The sequence below is a fragment of the Bombus fervidus genome, chromosome 5, assembly GCF_041682495.2.
Source record: "Bombus fervidus isolate BK054 chromosome 5, iyBomFerv1, whole genome shotgun sequence".
Taxonomy (NCBI): domain Eukaryota; kingdom Metazoa; phylum Arthropoda; class Insecta; order Hymenoptera; family Apidae; genus Bombus; species Bombus fervidus.
The window spans coordinates 7,029,227-7,055,525 of record NC_091521.1 but is presented as its reverse complement, the minus strand read 5'-3'; the positions used below and the strand labels follow the sequence as shown (position 1 = coordinate 7,055,525).

Genomic DNA, 26,299 nt, shown 5'->3' with positions numbered 1-26,299 from the left:
ACTTCTAGCTTACAAATTTCCGATAAACTAGATATTGAGCTGAAGATATAACGTGTGCCAATATTGCGCGCTCTTTATCATGACTGATCGTGCACAAAAATACGATAATCCACAATATCAATAATTAGAAGCGCGTAAACTTAGCCTAGTATAAAATCTATCGCGAGATATTAAATCAAAATACACGTCATCTGGGAAGCTTATAAACTTTATTTAACAATAGCTTCTTTACTACGTAGAAAGTAAATATACATTAAAATTAATTTAACCTTTACACTGCGTAATTAATTTCTCCAATTACATATTTTTAGATAGCTTCAGTTTTAGAAGAAAGAAAGATTCTTTAACTTTTTTAAACTTTTTCTGCATTTCTTTCTACCATTTAAGAGAACTCTCGTTTGAAAAACGCGTAACCTGTCGTGTTGTATAAAAAAAAATTCTAAATTTTAATTTCGATCGAGTATCGTATTTTCAAGGCATGACGGTGAAGATCGGTGCGCGGTCTGCCTAAAGTCATCGGCCAAGGTATATACAAGAGAGAGAATCCTCTACACGGTCCGGAGTATGCAGGGGGTGGCGAGTCAGGAGAGCGAGAGAGAACGAGAGAGAGCATGAGAGTAACCGGTGTGTATGTGGTGTGGTGCGGTGTGTTGCTACTGCTGCGGCTCTTCAGTGAGACCGAGGGAGAGAGTTTAACGCGACGATAGAGGAAGAGAGGGGAAAGGAAGGTGGGGCGAGCGAGGAGGTTAGAGCAAACGCGAGAAGAGCACCGGTACGGAACCGAGTGACAAAGAGAAGTGAACAGAGAGAAAGAAAGAAAGAGAGAGAGAGAGAGAGAGAGATGGATAAAGTGAGAACGAATGCAAAGGGAGGGAGATGGTGTGCAAGAGAGAGACAGAAAATCCGGTTGCCTGGCGACGAGCCATCTAGTTCGATCCCAGCCAGCCGACCAGCCACCCTCTGGGCGCAGGAGCAACGAGAGAAGGCGACTACCTTCTGCCTTCGTTTCCTTTTTCTTGTCATTCTTAACTTTCTTGAACCGCGCCGCGCCTTTGTTTCCCTGGCCTGTGCGTGTTGGTCAATCTTCTTGCCCACCCCTTTTGGTTCTTCCTCACGTTAACATCACAGAATACATACGTTAGTGCACCGTATAAACGAACGTTGGTGATGGGTTTCGGTTAAACCGGGAAGAGAGAAGTGCACACGTTTCAAGGCCGGAGCGGTCGGTCGGTCGGTCGGTCGGTCGAGTGCATTGCATTACGTTGCGTGTAAGAGCGCGTGTGCCGAACGGTGGAAAGATCGCTGTGAACTCACAGTGTTTCGTTTTGTTGCGAGGATGAGAGTAGTCCTTGGAGTAGCGGGCTACGGTGAGGGAAGCCAGGCCTGAAGGGAAGAAATCAAGAAACGGAAGAAGAAAGAGTGTGGTGGTCCATTGGTGGGAGACAAAGCGAACGAACGAGTTGGAGAGGGATAAATAAAGAACCGGTGCGTATATGCGTATACCAGTTGTGTGTATGTGTGAATATACACACATGTTCGAAGAAAGAAGAGAGAGTAGTCGAGCGACAAGAAGAACATTTGATAATGATGTGAAGCCGATGATGAATACCCGCGGTTTCTCCTATGAAATGGAGGTCGGTCCAATTGTCGATCTTGTCTTTCAACGAACGACAACGAGCGTATAAATCGAAAGTATCTTCTCACGAGATGCAAGAATACATATTCAACGAGCTCCATGCCGATCACTCGAATCGTGAATCGAATCGGTTTTACGATTGACGAAAAGAAACTAGAGCGTTCCGGTAATGGTGGTGCATTGACGGAGAACCATTCTGGAAAGGAGCTTGGAAATCTTACCGGAAAAGAAGTAAGCGCAGAAGATTCGTTACTACGCACTTGATCGAGTCGAGTTTCGCTCTAAATACTCGCCGTACGATAATATTAATCGCTAATCAACGAGGAACTCGATCTTGCAGTAATTAGTGCGCTCTAGGGATATTTTTAAAAAGGAACAGAGGGAGAAGGTGGCCCATTGAAAGAACTTGCCAACTATAACGGATCTTGTGTCTTTTTTCACCCTGTTTCCCCGTCTTTCTTTTTCATCGCTGTATACTCTCCCTCGATCCATCTCACTCTCTCCCTTCCTCTTCCTTCCATTCCCCCTTTCTTTCTTTCTCTCTCTTGCTCGTTCGTTCGTTACAGCCGATCAACACGAATCGAGACCTACGCATAGTCCAGCAACATGTTCCAGTGCATTATTCAACAGAGAAACGGATGGATTCATCCTTATAACCCCGATACTAAGGACGTACTTCCAGGTATGGTTCATTAGATGCAAATGCGTTCGCTTTTTCTTGCATCTGAAGTAGCTGGGGATGAAAGAAATCGCGCATTAAACGAAACTGTAAAGTTCCTAGATCTTTCCCCTTGGTAATAGTTCGATACACCAAATCAGTAGATACTTAACCTAACCTAAAACCCGTAAGTAGTTATTCGTAGTTCTTTTTTATTTCTTTGAGTTGCCTACGTTTGAGTAATCATTACGTAAAACATTAGTAATCATTCTACGACCCCTACTCATTGTATTATAATTCGCATAAGCTCTACACATTATTAGTCTACATATCGATTTCATTGAATTTTAGTCTATAAGCATCGTACATTTTGGTTTCGACATTTTCGCGTGCATTTATATCATAAGTTTTTCATTCGTCCACAGTTTTACCATGATACATTCGCACAATGTGTGCGTTATACAATATTGGAAATTCTAGATAGACGAAGACATCTAATGCCGCTAGTGTAGAGTAGTGCGAATACTCGTTTAAATGTATAGAATTTCTCTCGTCGCGTTACTTGGAACGCGAGAAAAGCGGCGCAGCGCAATGTCGAGCTCGAAAAAATGGTCTTGGAGGTCGCTGTATCAGCATTACCAAACAAAATATTATCAAAAGAAATTATATTATAAATTCACAGATTAGAACATAAATGTGTAGCTTGCATTAATTGTAAGTTTATAAAATCTATATTTTTTTACATGTAATAGAAATTTTCTAGTTAGCAATGAAATTTTGTATTTGATTCAGAAAAGATTTACGATATAAATATTCAACACTTAATCGCATAAGTAACACTTGCCAAAACGATATATATTATTTAATCCAATGATTGATAAAGATGACTTCAATTATTTTACTAAATACATACATATTTACTAAATAAGCATGTTACCTTTAAATGAACAACGTGACGCATTTTATTGCATTCGTCAGAATTACAAATTCCAAGTATCCAATTACACAAATTAAAGAAAATATCAGATGTAGAAAAGGTTCTGTGTTTCTATTGTCTATATTACGATCTACAATCTACAGCAGTAAATACTTTAGGTTAAGATATCTTAGCGTTTTTTTTTACTACTGATATCTAATTTTTTAAATATTATCGTTTATCACCTTGTTTTAAGGTATGCAGTAAATAATGATCAATACAATAGCGATTGATAAAGTATACGTTCAATACTGCATTCTCATTGCGTTTTAGCTTAATCAGAACTATTTACAATGAATTTAAGATTTTTTTTCTACTCTTGATATCTATATTGTAGTAGATTAAATTTAAGATATAATATCAGAAATATTGCAGAGAATATTTTGATTTCAAAAATTAACCACTTGCTAGTAACAATATAGCGATAACAGTATTGAATCATTATGTCCAAAAAATGGAGAAAAGTTATTGAAATCGATACATAATATTTAAGAAAATAATTGAAAGTATTACAACTTTTTGTAAATAAAAATACATTTTGCCTACACAGTGCGTACATAAATAGGGAAAATTCTTATACCAAAAATCCAATTTCAGTTTGTAATTACTATTAAAAATCAAAAGTTTGAAAATCATCAGTACATTATAGAAAAACATAAAGCGTATCATAATAAAACTACAGATAAGAATTTCCCTACCTGTACGCTTATCATTAAAAAAATAAAATTCTTTCTTATATTTAATAGTATAAAATGCAATTGCTAAATATGATGTCATTTAACCTTCCAACTAAAATGCCGATTCTCCGTAACAGTGGAGATTGGCATTCGGATTAATTACGAAAATTAACCGAAGTCTTTCCAGCATAATTAAATTGTAGGCGCTCAGAAAAGTCGCTCGATGGTGGTAATCACATTTGAAAAGGGCAATTACGTAACGTCTTTCATTTCGAGCTTTGTCTCTTTGAAAGTGATTAGAAGGAATATCGAGAGCAGTCGTTTTCTCTCATGGTCCTCAAGCGCGGCACCTATTTCTTTCTTTCATTTATGTCTGCCTCTTTTCTAGAGTTGAATGCACCGCAAATGGCATTCTCGATTCCGTGTACCGGTGTACGTTTTTGCCTCGATTGGATTCTCATATTGAACGAGGTTTCTTTTACATGTTAATTGGAAAATGCCTGTGGAGATTTGCTGTTCTAACAATGTGAAGGGAGTCGTGATATTGTTGAGTATGTACATGCTACATGTGGAGTAGATGCACGATTTGCATCGAAGGCCAGCCCTTTCTTTTTAGGATTTTTCCACGATAGATCTGTAAAAAAACCAATTTCTTTTAGTTTTGTTGCCTTACCACTAGAATTATCAGATTGGTCGAAATAACTACTTTGTAATCTTTTATAGAAATCTTACTGATTTATAACAATGTATTTTTGAGAATTTGAATAATTTTCTATGATTTTTAATCTTTTTATTTTTAATATGTTCTTTATTTTGATTTTTCTAGCACGAATTTTATATTTTAGTCGATAGTTCTAATATTAGACAATATATGTTAAACTGTCCCATATTAGTCTTTTTGCATAGATTATACATACCAGGAAATATATGGTTTGTTCGTAGTATTTCATATATAAAATTAAATTGATTTTCGCCCAAGTCTTTTGAATCGATCTGCGGTCTCTTTGTTTCGCGTATGAAAATGACATTTAGAATGACATTCATTGTTTAAGCGATATTACATTATGGTTGAACTGCATAGTCACTACGAACCCATGACCTTTCTGTCACCGAATCATTACTTTATAATTGTATGAACTTATTCAGAGATGATAATAAATTTTTGATTTTTTTCAATGTGAACGCAGCTGGTTCGGAATTTTATATGTTGATTTCAATTTCAGAGATTTTGCATTCTTCCAAATGCGGTATTTATACCATAGTATACAAGTTTTTAGTTGTAAATTAATGGCTATTAAAAAGAAACAAAGAAAAACAAAGGGATTTGAGTAAATTCAAAGCCGTTTTTCTTTTCTTAAGTACACTGAACGATTAAACAAAAGACACTTCCGTGAGCGATAGCATTGTATCAGAACAGAATTACATGTTATGTATCCGTTCTCTGAACGAATTCGTTCCTACCATATGGCGTACGAACTCTAGCAGCTAGCTTCCGGTCGAGATGGTTATGAAGGTTCCCCATGCCATGCGCCAGAGAAAATCAAAGGGGTTCCATATGGCTTCCTTGTCTGTCGGAATTTCTAATCTGCTAAATCATGTATTAGGTCGTCCGAAAAGTTTCTTTCGTTTTATAAGGAAATAATGGATGCACAACATTTTCCGTTTTATATTATTTTATCGGATTACGTATGATTTTGTTCTACCAAATAAAGATCACAACGTTCGACAGATTAGGTTTCATGTTTGTATAAAGATGCATCGTTGTAAAAGACGTGTCTGTAAAAGAAAGACACTTTTCGGACGACCTAATACTTATGTTTGGAAATTTTAAAATAAGTGATTTTAGAAAAATATATATTATAATATAGATTATAGAGAAGAGAAATATATTTTTTTCAAATAGTAAAATTAAATAATAATGAAACAAAAGTTACTATATATATTTAAAAATGAAAAGGGAGTACTGATGTACTAGAAAATAATCTAAAGTTATTTGGAATTTGGTTTTCATCTTTAACAGTCCAACTAGTGAGTGAAATAATCTCATAAAACCTTTTTCCGAAACGAGATTCCCCTTTTCTCTTCTCCTGCAATTTCAATTTCCACACGCCAATAAAGAAGCCAACGATAAAACGCGCAGATGTGTTTAGTCCAATTACTCCTTTCGTGTAAAAGTCAACAACGCTGGGAACGTATTCAGAAAAACGATGAAGTAAAAGAAACGCAAACGTTTTAAAAGCTTTTTTGTCCGAAGAATCAACACATTACCAATCAAATGAATTGCGTTTGAATAGATTTTTAAATGAATCTTTATAAGGATTGTAGAAAAGGTTAATAAAATATTTGGCGCCATGGAAATTAATATATTCTATGGTATTTCTTCCATCAATGACGCATTATATACCTTGTTTCAATTAGATTATGGTAGAGCAGCGACGTTAAAATTTTCATTTAACTAAGGACTATGCATTTATATTAATTAAATTAACAATCTCAGTAACATAAGTTAAAAAGATGAAAGAAGAACCAAGGAATTAAAGGCAGGATCTGAGTAACTAGAATTTATTATGGTCAACTATTTCCTAATTGCATATCCTTCTTTACTTAATTTCAAAATTTAAAAATGTGCTTAATCTATGACTAGCATTGAAAGTGCTAACAATATTAAATTATAAAATATATTCTTTTTAATAAAATTTCTTATAAAGTAGCATGCGAAGATGATCTATCAATTACGATAGAAAATGTTAGGGCAGATCTGATTTATATGTATTCTTATTTCCTTATGCAAAGTTTTTAATGCTTGGTTGCGACGATTCGTTTAGGAGGGCGCGCCGGTCGCAACATAAATCTTGATAATTGACGAGGCGCGTTGTCCGTCGTGAACTACACGGCTAATGGGTAATTCTCGTAGCAAGACTATTGAGAGGCCATCGCACTATCTTTCTGACCTGCTATTACACTAGATAGGTTCTAGTTTACCACGCACACGTCACGGTACAATTACGGGATACGTACACAAAGGAACCGATATGCATTGGATTTTAGATAACGAAAAGTGAACTGAACGCGCAATAGCCATTTTATGCTTCCCTTCAATTCGTGCAGGAAGGAAGTTGATAGAGAAACGTTGCGTTGCATATCAATTTGTGCGCGCGAACTCGTGCGCGAACTCGTGCGCGAAGATTCTTCTCCCTCCATCTTCTTCATAGATTTGATTTAATTGTACCGATTTCTATTTTATTTTTTCCTCTTCTGAAGGAGTATCGGTTAGGATTTTCAGTATATTGGCACTTAAATACTTTGTTATTAATTACGTTACAAATTAAAAATACATACACTATTCTATGTACTATTCTGCCTTCATATAACTGAATGTAGTTATTTTGTTCTTTGTTCTCTTCGGGCCAGAGTACAGCTTAGGATTTTTAAAATATCAATATTTGAATATTTTGACTGAATACAGCCATTTTGTCTTTTGTTCCGTTTGAGAAAAACTATTGGTTAGGATTTTTAGTACCCTGAAATTTGAATATACTCTTTCATATTAATTGTATTAAGTCTGAAAAATATATAGACTATTCCATATTATTACTGAATACAGTTTCACATTTTAACCCGCGCGAAATGTAAAGGTTAATATCTATTAAACTTTCTAAAGTTCGTGACCTAACCTTGAAATCTACAACAAATTTTACTTTCACATTCCATTCCCGACAAATAAATTTATTTCTTTACCATGTAAAAAATAAAATTACGAATTTAAATGAACGCGGTTCGTAAAGTAACCCGAGAACGATTTAAATTATCCATTTCCTTTTTGCGTTTTATTTTTCGCCCGGTAGCGCAGCCCGGTGCAAGGAAGAGAAAAAAATTAATTCAATAGAGTCGTCAACCTCTTGTACGCATGACGTGTTTGTTCGTATGACGGTATCGCGAACGATAACGTGGTAATTGGCAACTAACTTGTTAATTGTCGTGGTTCACCCCTCCCAAATCTGCTCGAACTGAATCACGTATTTCGCCGCTGCGTCGTTTCAAACACTGTTCAATGGTATCTGAATTCCTGAAATTCAACTTACCGTGCGAACGAAAACTTTTCTTTCCTTAAAATCAATATTAAAAAATATTAAATTATTTTTAAATGCATGAAAAATGCATCAAATATTAAAAATTAAGTTAGATTTGAATAATAAACATATGAACGCTGCTTTGGTTATTTTATAGGAATAGTAAATCGTTTCTGTGATCAAATTGCATTTCTTGATGACCTGGTTTTCTTGAGATCGCTTGCCTAACCACGAGTATGTTTGTGTTGGTTATCAGAATGTCGGACCAATGTTCACTGTCAAACAGTCGTATACGTGTAAAGTGTGATTAACTATGAATACGATGTGTTAAGTATGTATAATTCTTCACTTAGAAATGGTTTAATAATCTTTGATATATGTATATAAATGTAAATCTAAAAAGAATGTATAAAATTAGCAATTATCGTTCTAATTTAGTATGTTCTAATAAAATAATTTTTTCAGATAAGAAAATGTATGAAATAGTTGTTTGTAAACGTTTGCTTAGATCGATTCATGAAAACTAGATTAAACGCTATCTGTAATTGTGCGTGGAGTGCGCACATGATACGAATAGATATGTGTTTCTTTGCTTATGCGTTTGAGAATGCAAGATCTTTCACGGTATTAATTTCCGGTCATTAATTTGCAGATGAACATCCAATTATGAATTTACATCGAATATATTGTAACTTATTCCTATTAAATTCGTGCTACTTGATCTGACAACTTTATATCGTATGTTACAAATTATAAATTACTAAATTAGTAAATTAGTACAAATTAGTTATCGAACTATTGTGAAAAATTGGAAATTAAGTATCATATAATCGCTTAAAATTCAGTAATATAAAAAGATACTATTCAAAATTTAAGGTTAAAAATAAAATCTAGAATTTCATAAAAATGTAAAAGTTTTCGAAACTACAGAAATAGAAATGTCTTCAAGAGACCCAATAACATTGAACATACTATTTTCGTTTCCATAAATCTCTTCTGAATCGTCGCATTATTCAATAGCAGTTTGAGATCACCGTATATCGTTGGCTTAATGGCGTTCGCGCAAGTGTAAACGCACACGACTGTGCAAAGTTAAGACGGATGTGTGTACATACATGAACATATAAACGTCGGTAATATACACAGTAGGCGTACAGAGAGGAAGGCGCGTGCGTGTAGGCCTCGCTGGTAATTGTGGTTAATTTAACGACAGTCAAAGCAACGACTGCCTGTCCTTACTGGTCAGTTCACGCGGCCAAGTCCCTCTCGACTGGTCGGCCAATGTGCAATACTCTCGCGGTCATCGAAACCGCACGCCGCCGTTATTTGCCATCGATATTTGTTCGTAGTCCCTTGTCTGGATTCGTCAAGAATCGTAAAAACCAGTTAATTTCATTCCTTTCATCGAACTCGTGAAAGCACGCGAATTTTAACGAATACGAATATCTTCAATAATTTCACAACGAACAGAACTATCTCAGACAACTTAATAACATTAGTTTTCCAGAGAAAACGATCTTGTTCGTATTACAACTGGTTTGCAGTTTTCTTTCGTGGATTTCTCTCTTGCTTAGTGTGTATATATACCGTTGTGTCGTCTCCCCTCTATAGTAGAAAAAAAAAATAACAGTCGACATTGGTTTGGCCGAATAGAGGCAACGTCGGTCAGTGTTCGAAGCACGTGTATATATTCTGTCGCAGGATATCCGGCAAACTTGTGTTTCATGGACGGAGAGAAAGGATACTTAGCCGTGTCGCGTTCTATAGCGATCGAACTCGCGTGTAAAGCTCCTCGAAGTATCCAGCTATTAGACAAGCGTATTCGGTGTGAACACACGTGTACGTAAGTTCGGTAATCAAAACAAGGCCGTTTTACACGCGAGTGAGTTTGTGACTGGTGTGTTCAGTGGTTCATCGATACGTGTTATTGTGACCGTGTGGAACTTTAGGAGATCCGAATGATGTTTCGAATTAGAAACGCGTGACATTTACGAGAATCTCGCATTTCTAATAATACATCATCCGTGGTGAACGGATCGAGAGTGAAAATTAATGTTATTCGCACGATTGCGATACATCGTGGCGCTGTAGTTTTAAAACGTTTAGTTTCTTCGAGCAGTGGTCGAACGTTCTCAAAAGGAATATAATCAAGCCTGTTTCAATCGTCCTGGAATGAAACGGTAAACAACGTGTGATAGGAATAGAGTTTTTCAGACACCAGCTGTTTGCTGTTGTGTGCTGCTGAACTTTCCACGTCCGTTGCATAAAAGTCTACTGAGTCATCGAAAGATATGTTTATGTTTCGAACGAACAGCATCGTGTTACCGGTCGCGAAACTACTGTTGCGATAGAATCGAACGAGGCACCGTGGTAAAAACTCGACGAGTAATTGCCTGGCTTGCGTAGAACAGCTAATTGAAGGAGAACTAGTATTGGTGGCAGGTTGTTCCCGAGAACACATTTTTCGGAATACTAATTGTCCAACGGGACAAGCAACGATATTAGAATTTAATACGGAGGTTAGATTTGTCCCATATATTACGTATATCGAAGTTTTGTAATGTTATTTACTTTCTACTTTGATTGCAGGTTTTCTTAGTATGTGTAATCGAAAAGTTCAAGTGATAAACCAAGTATGTAATTAGTTGAAGTAATCATTTAAGTGACAGACTAGGAATTACTTTTAGTATCATCGAATATATGAAAAGCCATTCACCATTTTGGAAACAGCAATATAATGTAGGATTTTTATTTTTCATGAGATTAATGTTTGTAGATTTTTATGGTAATTTTGCTACTATAAATGTTGCTTTTAGTCTGTTATAGCTTATACATTAATTGTAATGCATTTTTAATGCATTTATATATTGCGCCAGTTGTTTATTATATAATACAAAAAAAATAATTATATTTTACAATTGTTTGAATACATATCAACGTAAATATTTTAGGATACATTTAACCAGTACAATAATAGTTAAGTTCGATATAAAAATTTTTATGAATAGAAAAATCATGGCGAATATTACATATTCTCTTTGAAATGAACAAACTTTTGAACGAGTAACTTTTTACGTGCTCGATTTACTTACTACGCTACCGGAAATATCTTATGTTTTTGTACGAATGATTGTAGGAAATTGCTGACATATTTATTTCAAAGTACAGTAATACATTCATTATCCATTCACCTACTCTTCGAATAGTTGCTATTTGAATAGTTCCTGCATCCCGAACCTTCCATTATCCGAACAGTACATTTCCTTCGTTACTTTGATATGAAATTAAGAAGAAAAATTTTTTTTTCCTTACTATCCCTTTTATATTCGATGTTATGTATATACAATATTATACTTTAATAAGTTATTAATCGATTACACGATAAATGTATTCATTCCCGGTAACTCTGACTTAAAATTCTAATGCATTATATGTTCTTCACAATCCCACCTGGTAAAATATATTTCTATGATTAATAATTAATTAAAGTATTTGCCAGAATAAAGAGGCAGCTTCAAAATTTAAATTGTATTCATTAGAGAAGTAAAAAAGTTTATCGCTACGAATATTAACTGACTATGAATTTATAGAACTGTATCCTTATTACAGTAGCCATTTCAATTAATAAAAAGCTATTTTTCTCATAAACGAATTTCCTAAAGAAAAGATATCGACTCTAAAAAGATTAGAAAGAAAGAGGAAGATCCAGATGAATTTGGAATAATTTACATGAAAAACACGATAGTAAATCTCGTAGATTCAGTCCAGGTGTAACCTATATTCCTCATATCATTTTATCACTATCCCCTGTCGAAAGAAAAATGGTCTCTCATGTTTGTGCATACTTTCTCATTGGAAATAGGACTTTAAACGAGTTTAGGATGACCCAGATCGATGGGTGGACATCATAGGTCCATGATATTCATAGGACCGATTCGAGGCGATCCGAACAGTGTCGAACGAAACGGAATAGTCACAAGTACATCTCAATTTAAGGGCAATTGTGTTTAACAGTCCGACGCTCTCAATCGACTGTGGGCGTTTGCTTCGTTGACGAACGAACGAACGAACGAACCCACGGCCGAACCGTGTATTTTATTCTGTATCTTCTATTGTCAGACATATGACTTCCCTTTCCGGTTTTGGTTTACAGTGTCTTATTAAAACTTCATTACTTATGGCCTATTGTAATGTACGACAGATTTTTTAGTTCCCCTTCCCTTTTTTCTTTTTACATATGATATGTTCTACTTTCCTTAACGAGATTTTGTATATGTATTTATTCATGTTTCATTAACATTCGTAAATTTTTAATGGGAAACAATCAGAACTTTCGAATATACTATCGCTTGGAAGGAAAGTTTCCTTATGGTTTTCATGATTCTGCCTTTTTTGCGCAATTGAGATAAATGAATCAAAAAAATTCTTAATTAGGATGAGATTGAATCTGGCGGCTAGCAGAAGGAATAAAAAAATAGATGATTAACAGAATTGCGGTACTTTGGAGTTTTACTATCGATGTTTTCCCCTTTTTCGTATTTTTCGCGGATTAAAAGAATTAAAATGAGAAAGGTAGGGAAGGAAAGGCAAAAACGAACAAGAAGATAGATGAAGAAAGGAAAGGATGAAAAATCATTGAAAACAGTATCTAATTTTGCTCTTTCTGATCTCAGAGCTAACATAATCTTGCATAATTATTAAAACATTCTAAATTTTGCTTACTAATTAGATCAACTATATTTATAACTATACTGTAGATTTTTCTGCATCTATGAAAAATTTAAAGGTAAATTTAAACACAAATACATAGAAAGCACACAATTCACAAAAGTATATAAAATATCCAAAGTGGAGTACTCATCATAATTTTTAGCAGTCGAAATAGATTACCATGAACGTTTCATTTCTTTAGTTCTCTTCATAAAAATATGAAGTTGCATAACAAATCGCTACTAATAACTGTTGCAACTATTAATCAAACATTTTTCTATGTATACTTAATCAGTGAATTTTACATCCTTTATTAAATGACTATAACTTCGTTGAATTATTTGGAAGATTTGAACATAGATTTTTCTAGATATATTTTTCAAAGGACATCCTTTCAGAAACAAAAAGAATCGATTCTTTCTCAGTTTGAAAGAGTCATAGTAATTGGTTCTTACGCAGTAATGATCAATACACCTCACGAAAGGATGATTAGTCGAGCATCTCGTGAAACCGATTGTTTGTTGCGCAACAAAGACAATAATGATTGCATGGTGATGATTAAGGCTAGAAACGAGATCGTAGTAATTCCCAATGTAGGATAATGACGAAGTTGCTGTGTTGGCGTAGCACGCTCTTCCGAGGTGAACTTTTATAGAAAGAGAGATTTTAATAGGTTTTGTGACTTTGCATTGAATTATGCGTACTTTTTATCTGACTTATTCGGATAATGATCGTCAGATGCTGATTATTAAAATATCGTTAATACTGCTTCCACTATTATCGTCATTAAGGCAATCGTCAATCATTAAAACAAAGTATTATGAAAACTCACCTTTGAATTTTATTTTATTTACTCATTTATTGCGATTGTTTAATTGATCATTTATTAAAATTAAAAAAGAAAATTTTTTATAGGGGAACGTATTAAAATACTATTGATATTATATCAAATATTTCTGTCTTCTTTCCTGAAAAATTGAATCAATCACGTAAAGGCACAATATTTACGTAAAGATATGTTTAAATTTCATTTGCATAGAATTTGTTCGATTGGTCTTTTTACTCTGTTCATTTATTAAATCTTATGTTTATTTTACTTGTTTCTACTGTTTCAAGTAACTCGATCAAACAGTTCTGTTGACAAATTTGAATCGATTGGACGATTGTTCATTTGTCAAATTTATTCACTGCTGACGTGTGTAGAGTGATTGTACGAACTAGGCCGGATTATGGCTGTTTCCTGAAGGAAGATGACGAAAATTGATAGTGGGAACTATTTTACGCCTGAACTGAATTCATCTATGTATCTAATCGTATTTTTCTTTTGAGCACATCAGCGCATCCGTTCTGCTTTTTTGCTTTTCTTCTTCTTTTCTCCCTTTATATGAAATTGTATGCAGTGTTTGAATAGAATTTAGTCTGTTATTGTATCTGTTTAAATAATGATAACATCGTGTCTTTAATATAACATTATTAAAACATATATGTTGAAAAATACTGGAAGTTTAGAATATATTCTAAGGAATAGATAACATAAGGAATAATAGAATCTTTTTTTGTGTTTATTTTTACTTGCAGAGTTTAAGAATTCATAAAAATTTAAATACTTAAAAATTATGTATTTATATAGATCAGATAACAAATAATGAATATTTTTCTATTTATGTATTTCATATCTTTTTTATCCGTATATATTTATATTCTTTCAAAGAATAAAAATACTTACTAACATATATATATATAAAACAACAAAATGAATAAAAGTATGGAAAATTAAATCATAGACAATATATTGAGCTTATTTTATTGCATGAAAAGCTTCCAGGACTATCAATCTACCAATAAGATTCGCATTAATATTAGCTTAATAACGTTTTTTCTTTCCTCCTAGTTTATTTTCTTTCTAAGCAATTCATCTCAAAGCGTTGTTTTATCGATAACTGACCTGTACCTACTATGCTAACAAATGTAACATGACATGCTGTAAATAGAGAAGAAATAGAAATGATACCACTGCCTCGCGAAGAGGATAATCTAGATTTCTATAAATACCTGTAACAATCCTTATTAATAGAGCATTAAATAGTTTTTAATTATTCATTATCATTCCATCTGTGTACTATCTTTTCACAAAAGTATACGAAACATATGACTTATATGAATGGTTAAACTCTTGTAAAGACGAGATGAACTTCCATCCAGCTGCCACTTTATTATCAATTTTCAAGTAAAATATACAGAGTTTAGCTATTTATTAGTATTCTATCTGATTACTATCTTGCCAAAAATATATGCAAAATCAACGATCAAAACTTTCCAAACATAAAACAAATTTCTATCTATGTCCCATTTTATAATCGTTTAGTGAAATATACATTTGCATAAACATCCTCCGTCTAGCGATAAACGAACGAGTCGATTTGCACAATCTTTCGACTATTTTTATATTCGAAGTTGACCCGTTGAGACCCAGAAAATTCTCAATATTATAATAATAAACTACCCGCATCTATGGCAGCATTCCGTTTCGTCATTATCGTCTTACAAACGACCTATTAAGGCCATCCTCAGCGGGAATTTTAAAAATAATCCTTTGCGTGGCCATCACGCTATGAAAACGGTGTTGTTGATCGTGTTCTTTGAGGACTCGACGCACGATGTACAATCATTATCTGTTGCAGTCTATCAGGGCCGATAATTGCAAAGCATAAACTTGCAACACAGCAACTTATCGTTCACCAGAGCGAACGAGTGAAAGAGATAGATTCACGGTTGCATTCTATTAACGGAATCCTTTCTGAAGCTATAACGGGAACATATAGGAGCTAGAATTTTTATGCCACTGCGCTTTCAATTTTCTCGCACATGGTGCGAACCAGACCTTTCTACGGTTTGCTGATCCTATAACAATACTTACTTACATCGAAACGATAATACACTATTAGAAAGTATGCAATAGGAATTCGATTTTCTTTGAAAAAATTAGGTATACATTACGTTGGTAAACGCATCTATTGGATAGATGCATTAATATACACATACATATACAGTGGCTACAAAAAGTATATATTTATTTGTACACAACTTTATTTGCCAATGAAACGTATTTTTTATCAGGTTCTACGTTTCATTTTCATAGGATCAAAACGATTTTGTAATCATATGAAGTTTATTACTGTTGGATACAATTAACTAGTATGTCTATACATGCATGCAGTAATAAGTACGTAATAAGTAATAAGTATAGAAAATTGGAATATTTTCGACAACATGTAGCAAAGTGTGAGTATTTGAGTTTGAAATATTTCATTTGCCGTGAAATTTCGAATCAGTTTCAGCATCATACGTTTCGATATCTAAAATTCTTCGAAACTTTATCGAAACTTTAAAAACTCAAGATCCAGCAAGATTTTTATGAAATATTACAAGACTTTAAGCGATTCAAAATGCTTCACACACAACACGTATGTATCATAGGTCATTGATCCCAGGAATACTTAATTGTAAATAAAGTTGCATTACAAACATGATATTTAAGATCAAATTGTGATAAGAAAAATCATTTCTGCAATGTTTATCTAAACATTCGTGTTTTTAATCTCTATTTATATAAACTGGATCACGTGCAATATAACACAGGGGCAGTTCTGGAAATATGAATGATGCGATATTATCTAATATTAGAAAATACGAACTGTATTAAAATACTTCTGTATTTTAAGAATTTTATTTCATGTTTTGAAATATTTGCATATTATTGTAGTGACAATGGAATTGTCGGAATCGTTTCGTGAAACAATAGAATTGAAAAATTGAGTACACTGTTTTGTTTTGTTTTCTTTTCTTTCCAAGAACTTTTACGAAATTGTTCCGAAGCGGAAAACGCTAACTTAACTTAACTTAACAGATATTCCACGACGAGTTTGCAAAGTAGTGTAGATAAAAGCTGCATAAATAGAGAGTTCATGTCAATGTTGTAAGATATACGTGTTAATTTGTACATTAAAGTAAAAATATCTCTTAAACAAATAACGTAGCGAAAGCACCATAAAACACTTTCTTGCAAGTAATACACATTCGTTTAAGAGGAATATAATTATACTTTTACTTTTGATTAAACTTTCGCTGTACCTTATAATTTCGTTACGGAAACAGGAAGGAACGACATACACTATCGATCAAAAATTTGGGACCAGTTGCCTCAAGTTTCGTATTAATTTTTTTATTAATTGACGATTAATATGATACAGATATCGATGGCAATTTTCTTTATTTCAATATATTCTTGACTAAAAAGATATTACGATAAAGAAATTGTAAGCCGATATTATCTTATCTATTCTTAGATCTTATCAAATACATGATTCCAAATATAGGTCCAGTACTAATATCTCTTATAAAATGTATTGTTTTAATTTATTATACTTTTCAATTTCTTAAGATTATTAGTTATTATAATTAATTTTATTAAACTAACAAAATAACTTCTTTGATTTCAATGCGAATATTAATTGATACTAAAAATCAACATTCGAATCATTAGTCTTAAACGGGTTAAAAGACTTCAGTTTATAAATTTCCCTTGCATCTACAAACTTTTAGTATTACAATTTTACAGTCTGGATAACTTGAATCATTTCTCAGCAAATACATAGATAGCAAGTTCATGACTATAATCACGTTTCGTACAAAATCAGCATTTCTTTCTTCGTTCCCACACAAGCACGACAACGATGTTTTCGTTAGGCACTTTATCATTCCATTACATAACTATTATTTCCCAACAATATCTTCATGATACGCATCTATCCTCATATCATCGCCACCAGCTGGTACTCGATTAGATTGCCAATCCATCGTTGCAACGAAATGTATAGCCCACCCACGATTAGATACACGTTACTCTGTAGTCTATCTCGAGCTTTCTTCGCCTGACCTGCCCGCTCTATTCACTCCTTAATGTCATTATCAGTACGTATATACCATAATTATCGACTAATATCAATGAAATCTAGATGCAAGCTCGTCATTCGAGGCCGAAGAATGTCAAAGATCACGTCGTCGGGGTCCAATTTGATCAGTGCGTTCCAGAAACTGAACATTCTCAGAAATATCACGTTAGCTCGTTGATGTTCCTGCAGTTTTCGTGATTCGATTAATTCAACAAAATATTCACGTGAATCAGTGACTTCCCGTGATATGATAGATTTGAGAAAAGTTCGCTAGAACTCGCGATAATAATAAATTTGAGAAAAGTTCCCAGGAATTCGTGACTTCCTGTGATATGATAAATTCGAGAAAAGTTCACGTGAATTCGTGATAATATTATATTTCAGAAAAGTTCAGGTGAATTCGTGACTTTTTCGCGATATAATAAATTCGAGAAAAATTCGCGTGAATTCGTGATTTAGTAAAGCACGGAATAATATCGCGTGTGTTCGTGTAACTTATACGTGAGAAAGGAAAAGACAGATTATTGGACGAAATAAAAGAGAAAAGTGATTTGTGGGCACGAGGAATAATCGTCGGAGGACCGGAGAGAGATCAGAGTGTGGTGGACAGTCGAAAAGGATAACGGAGAAAAATGTTCAAGCTCGCTGGACGACAAGAATGGGAGGCTTTGACGAAAGGTAAATGGCACGGCCGTTTACGAACCGTTTTTAAGCAATTATTCCACACGTGTACCCCTAATCCGTTACTGTGAGCCGGGTATCCGATTGTTGAAAGAATGTTTGGAAGTTATAAATAGGGAGACACGTGCTTTTTAGGAAACGAGAAGTCTTGCATGAATTTTAACTCCTCATACGAGAATCGTGAGAGCTCCCTGGCACAATCTATGATGTTCGTGCACAGATTTGATTAATGTGTTTCTTATAATGTATAATAGAAGAACTAGGAGTTTTAATTTTACAAATTAGATTTGGAAGTGTGGAAGAGTTCTAGTAAATTGATTGAAGTCGACGTTTTATATAATAGGGATGATTTTAGGAATTATTTATGTTCTTCTGTCTTTTTCTCTTTTATGCACTCTGAGGAATCAAGTATAAGTGTCTTTATAATTTTTCTGAAACAGTAATAAACATCTTTCACAAATTTTAAATTACTTCTCATATAGAGTGTTCATTGAAAATATTTGAATACTTACCATAAAAGGTTTTAAAAAAATTCCTTGGAACTTCATTAGCGTTGCAATGAAAGAAGATTGTGGTAATTATTTTGATGAAGTTTGAAACAAATCAGACATTATAATGCAAGCAGAAGTTAAACATGCAATCAGTGCTAGTGAAAGCTTCACTACGTTGAAGCATATTAATATAATGTATAATTAACTTACTTTCATTACGATGCTTATGAAATTTCAGAATGTTCTATACAACACGCATAATACTTTCATAAAAATTTTCTGTAGTAAGAGTTATAATATTTTTATTATCACTGTATAGAATATTATGTTTAATTTTCGATTTATTTTTCGCACGGGCAGTCATCTTTATCTACTTTATTATTTCCGATACCTTTTATGAAATATGAAAATTCCAAGTAACAGGTGGTATGGAGAAAGTCTGTAAAATCAACATTTTTCTTTATGTTGCAATAAACATCTTTTGCAGAGTTTCTAAACATATTTCTCTTATTTGATACGATGGCTAAATCTATGATATCTATACTACTGACTTAATTTGTCGGAAGATCGATTAATTTTTAGAAAATTGATTAGCGAAGATGTAAATTAAAATATATTGGTGACTTGACTTTACAAAAATTAAATCAAATTGAATCCGCAATTGATACACATTGTTCAATTGCTAAACCTATATAATCAACTACAGCAGTTTCCAATTAATAAATTAATAGATTAATGAGTCTTACAGATAATAAAACAAGAAAACACTGTGATCGCAGAAATGATAAAAGTAATGATTAGTTTACTGTTGTATCAATTAAACTCTACTTTGTTGAAAGAAGCAAGAATCACATAATGATGCAACAAAGCCAAAGTATTATCAAAAGCTATTGATTAAAACACACAAATATTAATAACTAACTCTCGATTAAATAAATTTTCCTTTTTAAAAAGTGAATCAAATAAAATTTGCTCAGTTATTTCTGTTATAATTTCTATTCTTGTTTAAAAAATTGTTATTCTTTCTATGCAAAAGTATGGACTAAAATTTTGATTTAGATTTATATTTTATGCACATCGGATCTGTTCTCTTTGCAATTTTTTAATGTTAAATATATGTAATTCTTCAATTTATATGCATCAGTGCATTCACTGAACCTATCTCCAACAGATAAAAGGTTAAAAAATAAAGATAGACGAGCATGTAACTTCCATGTCACTTGCAGAGAGTTAATCGGTTATCGTTATAGAACAAGTTAATTTTATATCCGTTACGACGACCTGTTTCATTCTCTGAACGTGTTTAAAAAAAGGACAATATATCGGTGCTAGTGTATGCATCAAAAAAAGAAAAAGAAAAGAGGGAAGAGAAAGAAGCTAAAAGTTGCCCGTGGGTCATCGGTGATCCACGCAGGACGGAGCTCGTTAGAACTGTTAACACGATACGCATTAATCGAACGGGTAACACCGCGCGGGTTATTATTATTATTAAGGTCGATTACGTAACATTCGATAACCATGTGGAGCATAAAAGAGTGCGCCGGCTATTATTAACGTAGAAATAATTTATCGTAGAAATGTCGATATTTTGACGATGCGTTGGGAAACGGGTGAGCCGACAGTTTCTGAAAGGAAATTGCCACGCGCTCGTCGCCATCCTCCGGTTACTCCCCCTTCGAGGTTTCTGATCGATGAGCACCGTGATATACAGGGTGATTTAAAGTTTGGTATATGTCCTCTTTTATTTTTTATAATATTGTCTGGTAATATTTATGTTGGGGAAACTATTCTTTCGTTTCAAGTACATAGAAACATTATAAATAGATCGTCGATTTTTATGTGTTTATGGAAGATGCAAAAATATGCAGAATGTATGTAATACGTAAAAATATAGAAAGTAGCTAAAGTGATAGTGATCTTTGCAATACATTTTAGGTAGAACAATTTTGTACCCAAGTTCCATTTTATACTTATAAGCATGTATTTCATTACGAATGTATTTCAATCTGTATCCCATGTTTTATGCGATATAAAGAGTGTTTCATGCAGGTAGGACGATGTAATCCTTAAAATACTTAGAAATGGAGAGAAATGGCGTAGGGCAAAATGAAATGATATAGAATAAATGTCATGCATTAACAAAAATTGCGTTGTTTGAATGTAAGAATGGATAAAAATACATGAAATTAACACCAGAATACCCTTTATTCTATGCCATTTCATTTTGCCTTATGACATTTCTGTCCGTCTCTATTTTAAAAATACATTGGCCTGCCCTAGTTACGTGAGACATCCTGTTACTTATTTATTGTTTTTACCATAAAATGCAGATTAAAAGGACGTACTCTGAAATTGAAAGACTTCTCTGAACCTAAATGAACCCCAAACTGTTCTGCGAATCAACGATACCAATAGTTACGGATTAAATTAAGTTTGGCTGTGAATTATTAATATCATCATTCCAAAACAATTTTTAGAGCATAGTTATCATTATAAATATGTTCAACGAACGCACATTTATTCGTACATTTTGCATTTATCTGTTTACTCTTTTTTACAAACGTATTATTGAAATTCTATCACTCGATTGTGTAATTCTAGCAGCCAGGGACTATGATTGAGACTGAGAGAATGTTTTGCCAGGGTATCGGTTACGAGCGAAGAGTGATTCGAGGAACTCTCGTGAAGATTTGGAATGCACGGTGTCACATGAAGATTTGGCTGCACGTGGCAAGAATGGTGTAACTCGTTGTTCGTGTTGCCAATCTCTTGAACATAATACTTTCTTTATTTAGAATTTCCTTATCCCTTTTATTCATACGACTCGTTTCATTTCTGTTAAGAATAAATTATATCATATTTAAAAACATGTCGATTCCATTGTATATATATATTACAGGAATAAAATAAATCACGAAGAGATAGGGAATTTCTAAATAAAGAAAATGTTATGTCCAAGAGATTGGCAATCCGAATGACGAGTTGCACCATCTGCACGAACTGAGATTGACGTAACAGAAATGAATTTATCTGTAGTCATTTATATTGATTATAAAAGTCTCCGATTAAAAAGTGACCTAGTTAACAGGTGGAAACCTTGTTCAATTGATAAATCAAGTCATGTGAGTTTTTAATGTTTGAAAGGACGTTTTATGTCATCGATGAATTCAAGTGTCTAAAATCATATGTTACCTTTACTTTAAATCACCCGATATATCGGCAGCCCGCAACGAAGTGCGTTTATTTACCTTCTTAGGGGCGTAGGCAGGTCGATTCATGCGTTTCAGCCCCTGTGCGACGGGGTCGAAAATCTCGTGGCCACTTGGGGAATGAATCACACCACGGAAGTACGGAAAATCGATACGCCCTACGCTCGAATCGAGTGGAAAAAGTTAAGCAAGTTCATATGGGATGACCTAAGATCAACGATGGACAGCTTCCTTCTTTTTTTACTCCTTTTTCTTGCTTTCTCAGAAATACTCGACACCACATGGGATTGCATATGGTACTTCCCCGATGCCCTCAGCTATCAAGTTTCTTCGTACAAGTTCCTAAAAACGTTAAAAAGTTTCTCGAATATCTCCTAGAACTTTTTATCCCCTTTTTTAAAAATTGTTCTTTATATTTTAAAATATCCATAGTTAAGGGATTTGAATAGCAAATGATACATTTTATTACTAATTTTCGTTCCATGGTTTACCATGTTTACAGATAAATGACGAAATAAATTCTCGTATTACCTGATTTTATTTACTTACACATTGGCGCCTAGTCAACATTAATGGTCATAGTCTAAGAGCTAGAATAAATTATCGTAAAAAAACTTTTTCTTATAACTTTTTTACTTTGTCGCACATAGAATTTACATATTTCTTTACTAGAAAAAAATTTTATTTTATAATTTTATCATTTATATCGTTTATTCTTTGAACTCCTCCACTCTTAACAACTATAGCTTTTACGCGCCCGTTTTTTATTCGACTGTTCGTATCATTCCTTTCTCAGAAAGTCACATAAAGAATCGTTTAATCCTCTGCGAAGGGTGCCTTTCCTTCAATGAACTCGTTACAATGACCCTCATTGATCCATGATTAGATGCAAACCATCCAGGGGTAGTCTAGACTTTAGAGTTTTATTCGTTAATTGCATCAGATACATAGAACGAAACAGGTTGTCAGTTTCAGCTGCTTTTAAATTGCTATTCTTCTTTTTTCTTTTCTCTCCTTCAACTTTGATTTTTTGTTTCGATAAATTGAAGAGACATAACGTTTTTCAATTTTTATAACTTTATCTTTGAAATATTGTTCATTTGCTTTAGTTGTAGAATAAATAAAAAATAGTCATCCGTAGATTCTTATGGAAATTGGAGTTTAATGTCAGAATGAATTATTGAATGATTATTGAATGAAAATTAAAAGAGATTGTCTGAGATATCGTTCTACGTAGGAAGTGTTATAAAAACACGGATATTTACAACAATTTACAATTTTAATGTTTAGGGTAATACAATCACAAGTTTAATATCACATGACCTTTAAGAAATTGCAACAAAACAGACAAATATGAAATACACAATTTATTTTTGCTTCTGATATTTATTTGTATTACTTTTTAAAGGTCACTTCGCATTACACTTGCGATCCTATTAGAACATCAATAAAACCCCCTCAGCTATTACAATTAAGGATAAATAGTAATACTAAAAAATACGATCTATGTACGTGTATATGATATTTCTGTTTTTACTTTTTGTTAGTATCTTTTAGCAATCCCTTAGTTTTTCTTAATACTTATTCTTAGTACAAAACAAAAATAATGGAGAATTATAATCTTATAACAATACATTTTTCAAGTTCATAGCAAGAATGCAATATGTATGACATACGATGTAATTCCGAAATCATGATATAAAAAGAGCAAATTAAAAAACCATCTTTTTTTTTGAAGGAAGTACATATTGTATAAAAATATGTTGTTCTAGATTTCTGGTCTACTTTGTATATTTTACACTGAATCCACCACAGACCGTTGAATCGATAAAAGTATAAATAACCATAAAACTATATGAAGTTCTGTTATTACTTTTATATGTACTATTTCTCCGACAAATATAAACGTTGAAGAGTCGGCGGCAGATGTGTGGAAAATAAAAAGTAAAGCACGATTGGATGTAGACCTTTCAAGGTAGCAAATACATTCGTAACACGAAATGCGGTTGTGGTAAACAGGATTGGTCGATCGATCGATTAACGAAAAACGAACGAACCAGCAGAAAGTCTTTATTCGTGGCGTGTTCCTGTTTTCAGACATACGGTTGCAGCTGAACGAACAGCTGAGATGTCTCGACATCCGGATGGAGGCCCAAGTCGCCATCGTGGCGGAGCTTCAGGATTTTTTTCGAAGAAGAGCCGAGCTCGAGCTCGATTACAGCAAGTCCCTCGACAAGTTAGCCAGAAGCATACAGCTCAGACACAAGGAGCAAAAGCAAAAGTACATATCTTATCTTCTCTTTAGATTTTGTTTTTAACAATCTCACATTATCATTACATTATCTACATATATACATAGTACTGATTTCTTTTTTGCTAAATTAAGAGACTACTTGTTTCTGAAAGAACAAAGAATAATAATCTAGTGCTATTGGGTTCTTTCTCCGTAATTAATATACTGTTCAAAACAATTAAGAGGTGTGTGCTATTATCGTTCATTTTATTTCACGAACCACGCAAACAGAAGTGAAGAAGTCCTACAGGTTTGATAGACAGATAGTTTGTAATAAATAGATTGCCGGTTTCTATGCACTTATGGGAGATTTGAAGGTGCAAAAATGTATGCAATGCATATGATATACAAAAATATATAAATATTCGAAGTAGAAAATCTATTATAAAATATATAAAATATATAAAAATATAAAAATTCATAAAAATCTGCAGTCTGATAATAAAAATTGACTTTATGAGTTATCAAAAAGTCTACAAACAGAACGAGTGGGTACACAGATCAAAGTAACACGGGGAACAATCATTTAATTGTTTCGAATGGTATGGTTTATTAAAGTACATTGATAGAAGCATAAATTGGTGATAAAGTAGTAATGGTCGGAAGTAAGCAGATCAAACTAACAGCAAACAATTCCTAGGCGAGAACATTGGCCCCTATTCTCGAGTTATGCTTGCTGGCAACAACTTATCAACGAGACCAAGTCCTTAAGCAGAGATCATGCGGCTCTTTCAGAAGTGTACAGCACACATCTCGTCGGTCGTCTCAATCAGGTGATGGAAGATGTTCAACGGATATACAAGCGTGTGAGTATAAGCCAGTATCATTGGAATCTTACAAAATACATTTACGATTTGTTGTCTATAATTATGAAATGTTATAGATAATATTATACGATCGAGGAACGTGGAAGAATACAGTTTGAAGTATTTAGGTCTTTTGTACATTAATTTTTATCAATACAGTATTTACTATAGAGTAGAAAGCGATAGAAAATAGTTACTATAATGTAATTTTAATACAGTATTCCAACTAAAAGCTCTAGATATCAATTTATAAATAACATTTGCAACTTGAAATTCGAGACATCCCACTTTGGAGCTCCTCCAGACTGATAAAAATATCTAACAATTGAAGCGCCCACTTATGCTTCAATGTTACTATGTCCTTTTTATCAGGAATACATTATTTATTATTCGTCGAAGAAACTAGATCCAACAACTAGAATCAACGTAAAATATTCACATTAAAAATATCACACATACGCATCTACAAATCTTACTACCGTCATGAATAAATGTACTTGGCGTTGATCTGGGGGGATGCTTATATCAACGAACGGATATGCATAATCAGAGGAATCATTAAAAATGACGGTCGTCCAATCTGATTGATTTCAGTGCCGTGAAATAGGCTACGAGACGCACGAGGAGATCCTTCGAGTGTTGGACGAGCTGCATACCACGATGAAAACGTATCAGACATACCAGACGGGGTCACGGCAAGCGGAAACGAAGCTTCGTGTGGCGGAACAACAACGCAGCAAGCTCGAGGTGGCGAATGCCCCGCCCGAGAAGCTCGCGCGTAGCAAGAAATACAAGCTCATGGAAAAGGAAGTGAACAAGGTGGGTTGGCGATGTGAAATCAAGGCCAAGCCGCCGGCTGCTCTCGCTACTCGCCCGTGTTTCTCGATCCTCTCTATTCTCTCCTCAGCTTTCTGTCCCTTTCTCTCCCTCTCTTTTCTTACTTTCTACCTTTCTTTCTATTTGCTTCTCTGACCCTGGAGAGGTCGAGTGTACTTCAAGACGCGCGAGTATCGATTTCCGCCACGTTCTTCTTACATGGAGGATACCTGAACCGAGGCCACCAGCTATCTATGCATTCTCTTGATGAATAAAGCACCGTTTCATTCATCTCTCTGTCAAAATTTCACATCTTATCATTAC

At 33.8% G+C, this 26,299-nt stretch overlaps 1 protein-coding gene across 12 annotated transcripts in view; it reads left to right on the top strand.

Moving 5' to 3' along the window:
• Window positions 1-26,299, top strand: part of LOC139987713 (SLIT-ROBO Rho GTPase-activating protein 1) — a 43,544-nt gene that overhangs the window by 7,556 nt on the left and 9,689 nt on the right. For 4 of the 12 annotated variants that reach the window (XM_072004296.1, XM_072004289.1, XM_072004295.1 and 1 more), the window contains exons 2-4: window positions 24,158-24,341; window positions 24,994-25,159; window positions 25,754-25,978. In XM_072004296.1, the coding sequence (XP_071860397.1) occupies window positions 24,158-24,341; window positions 24,994-25,159; window positions 25,754-25,978 (575 nt within the window). The other 8 variants (XM_072004287.1, XM_072004288.1, XM_072004291.1 and 5 more) reach the window with 7 other exon arrangements.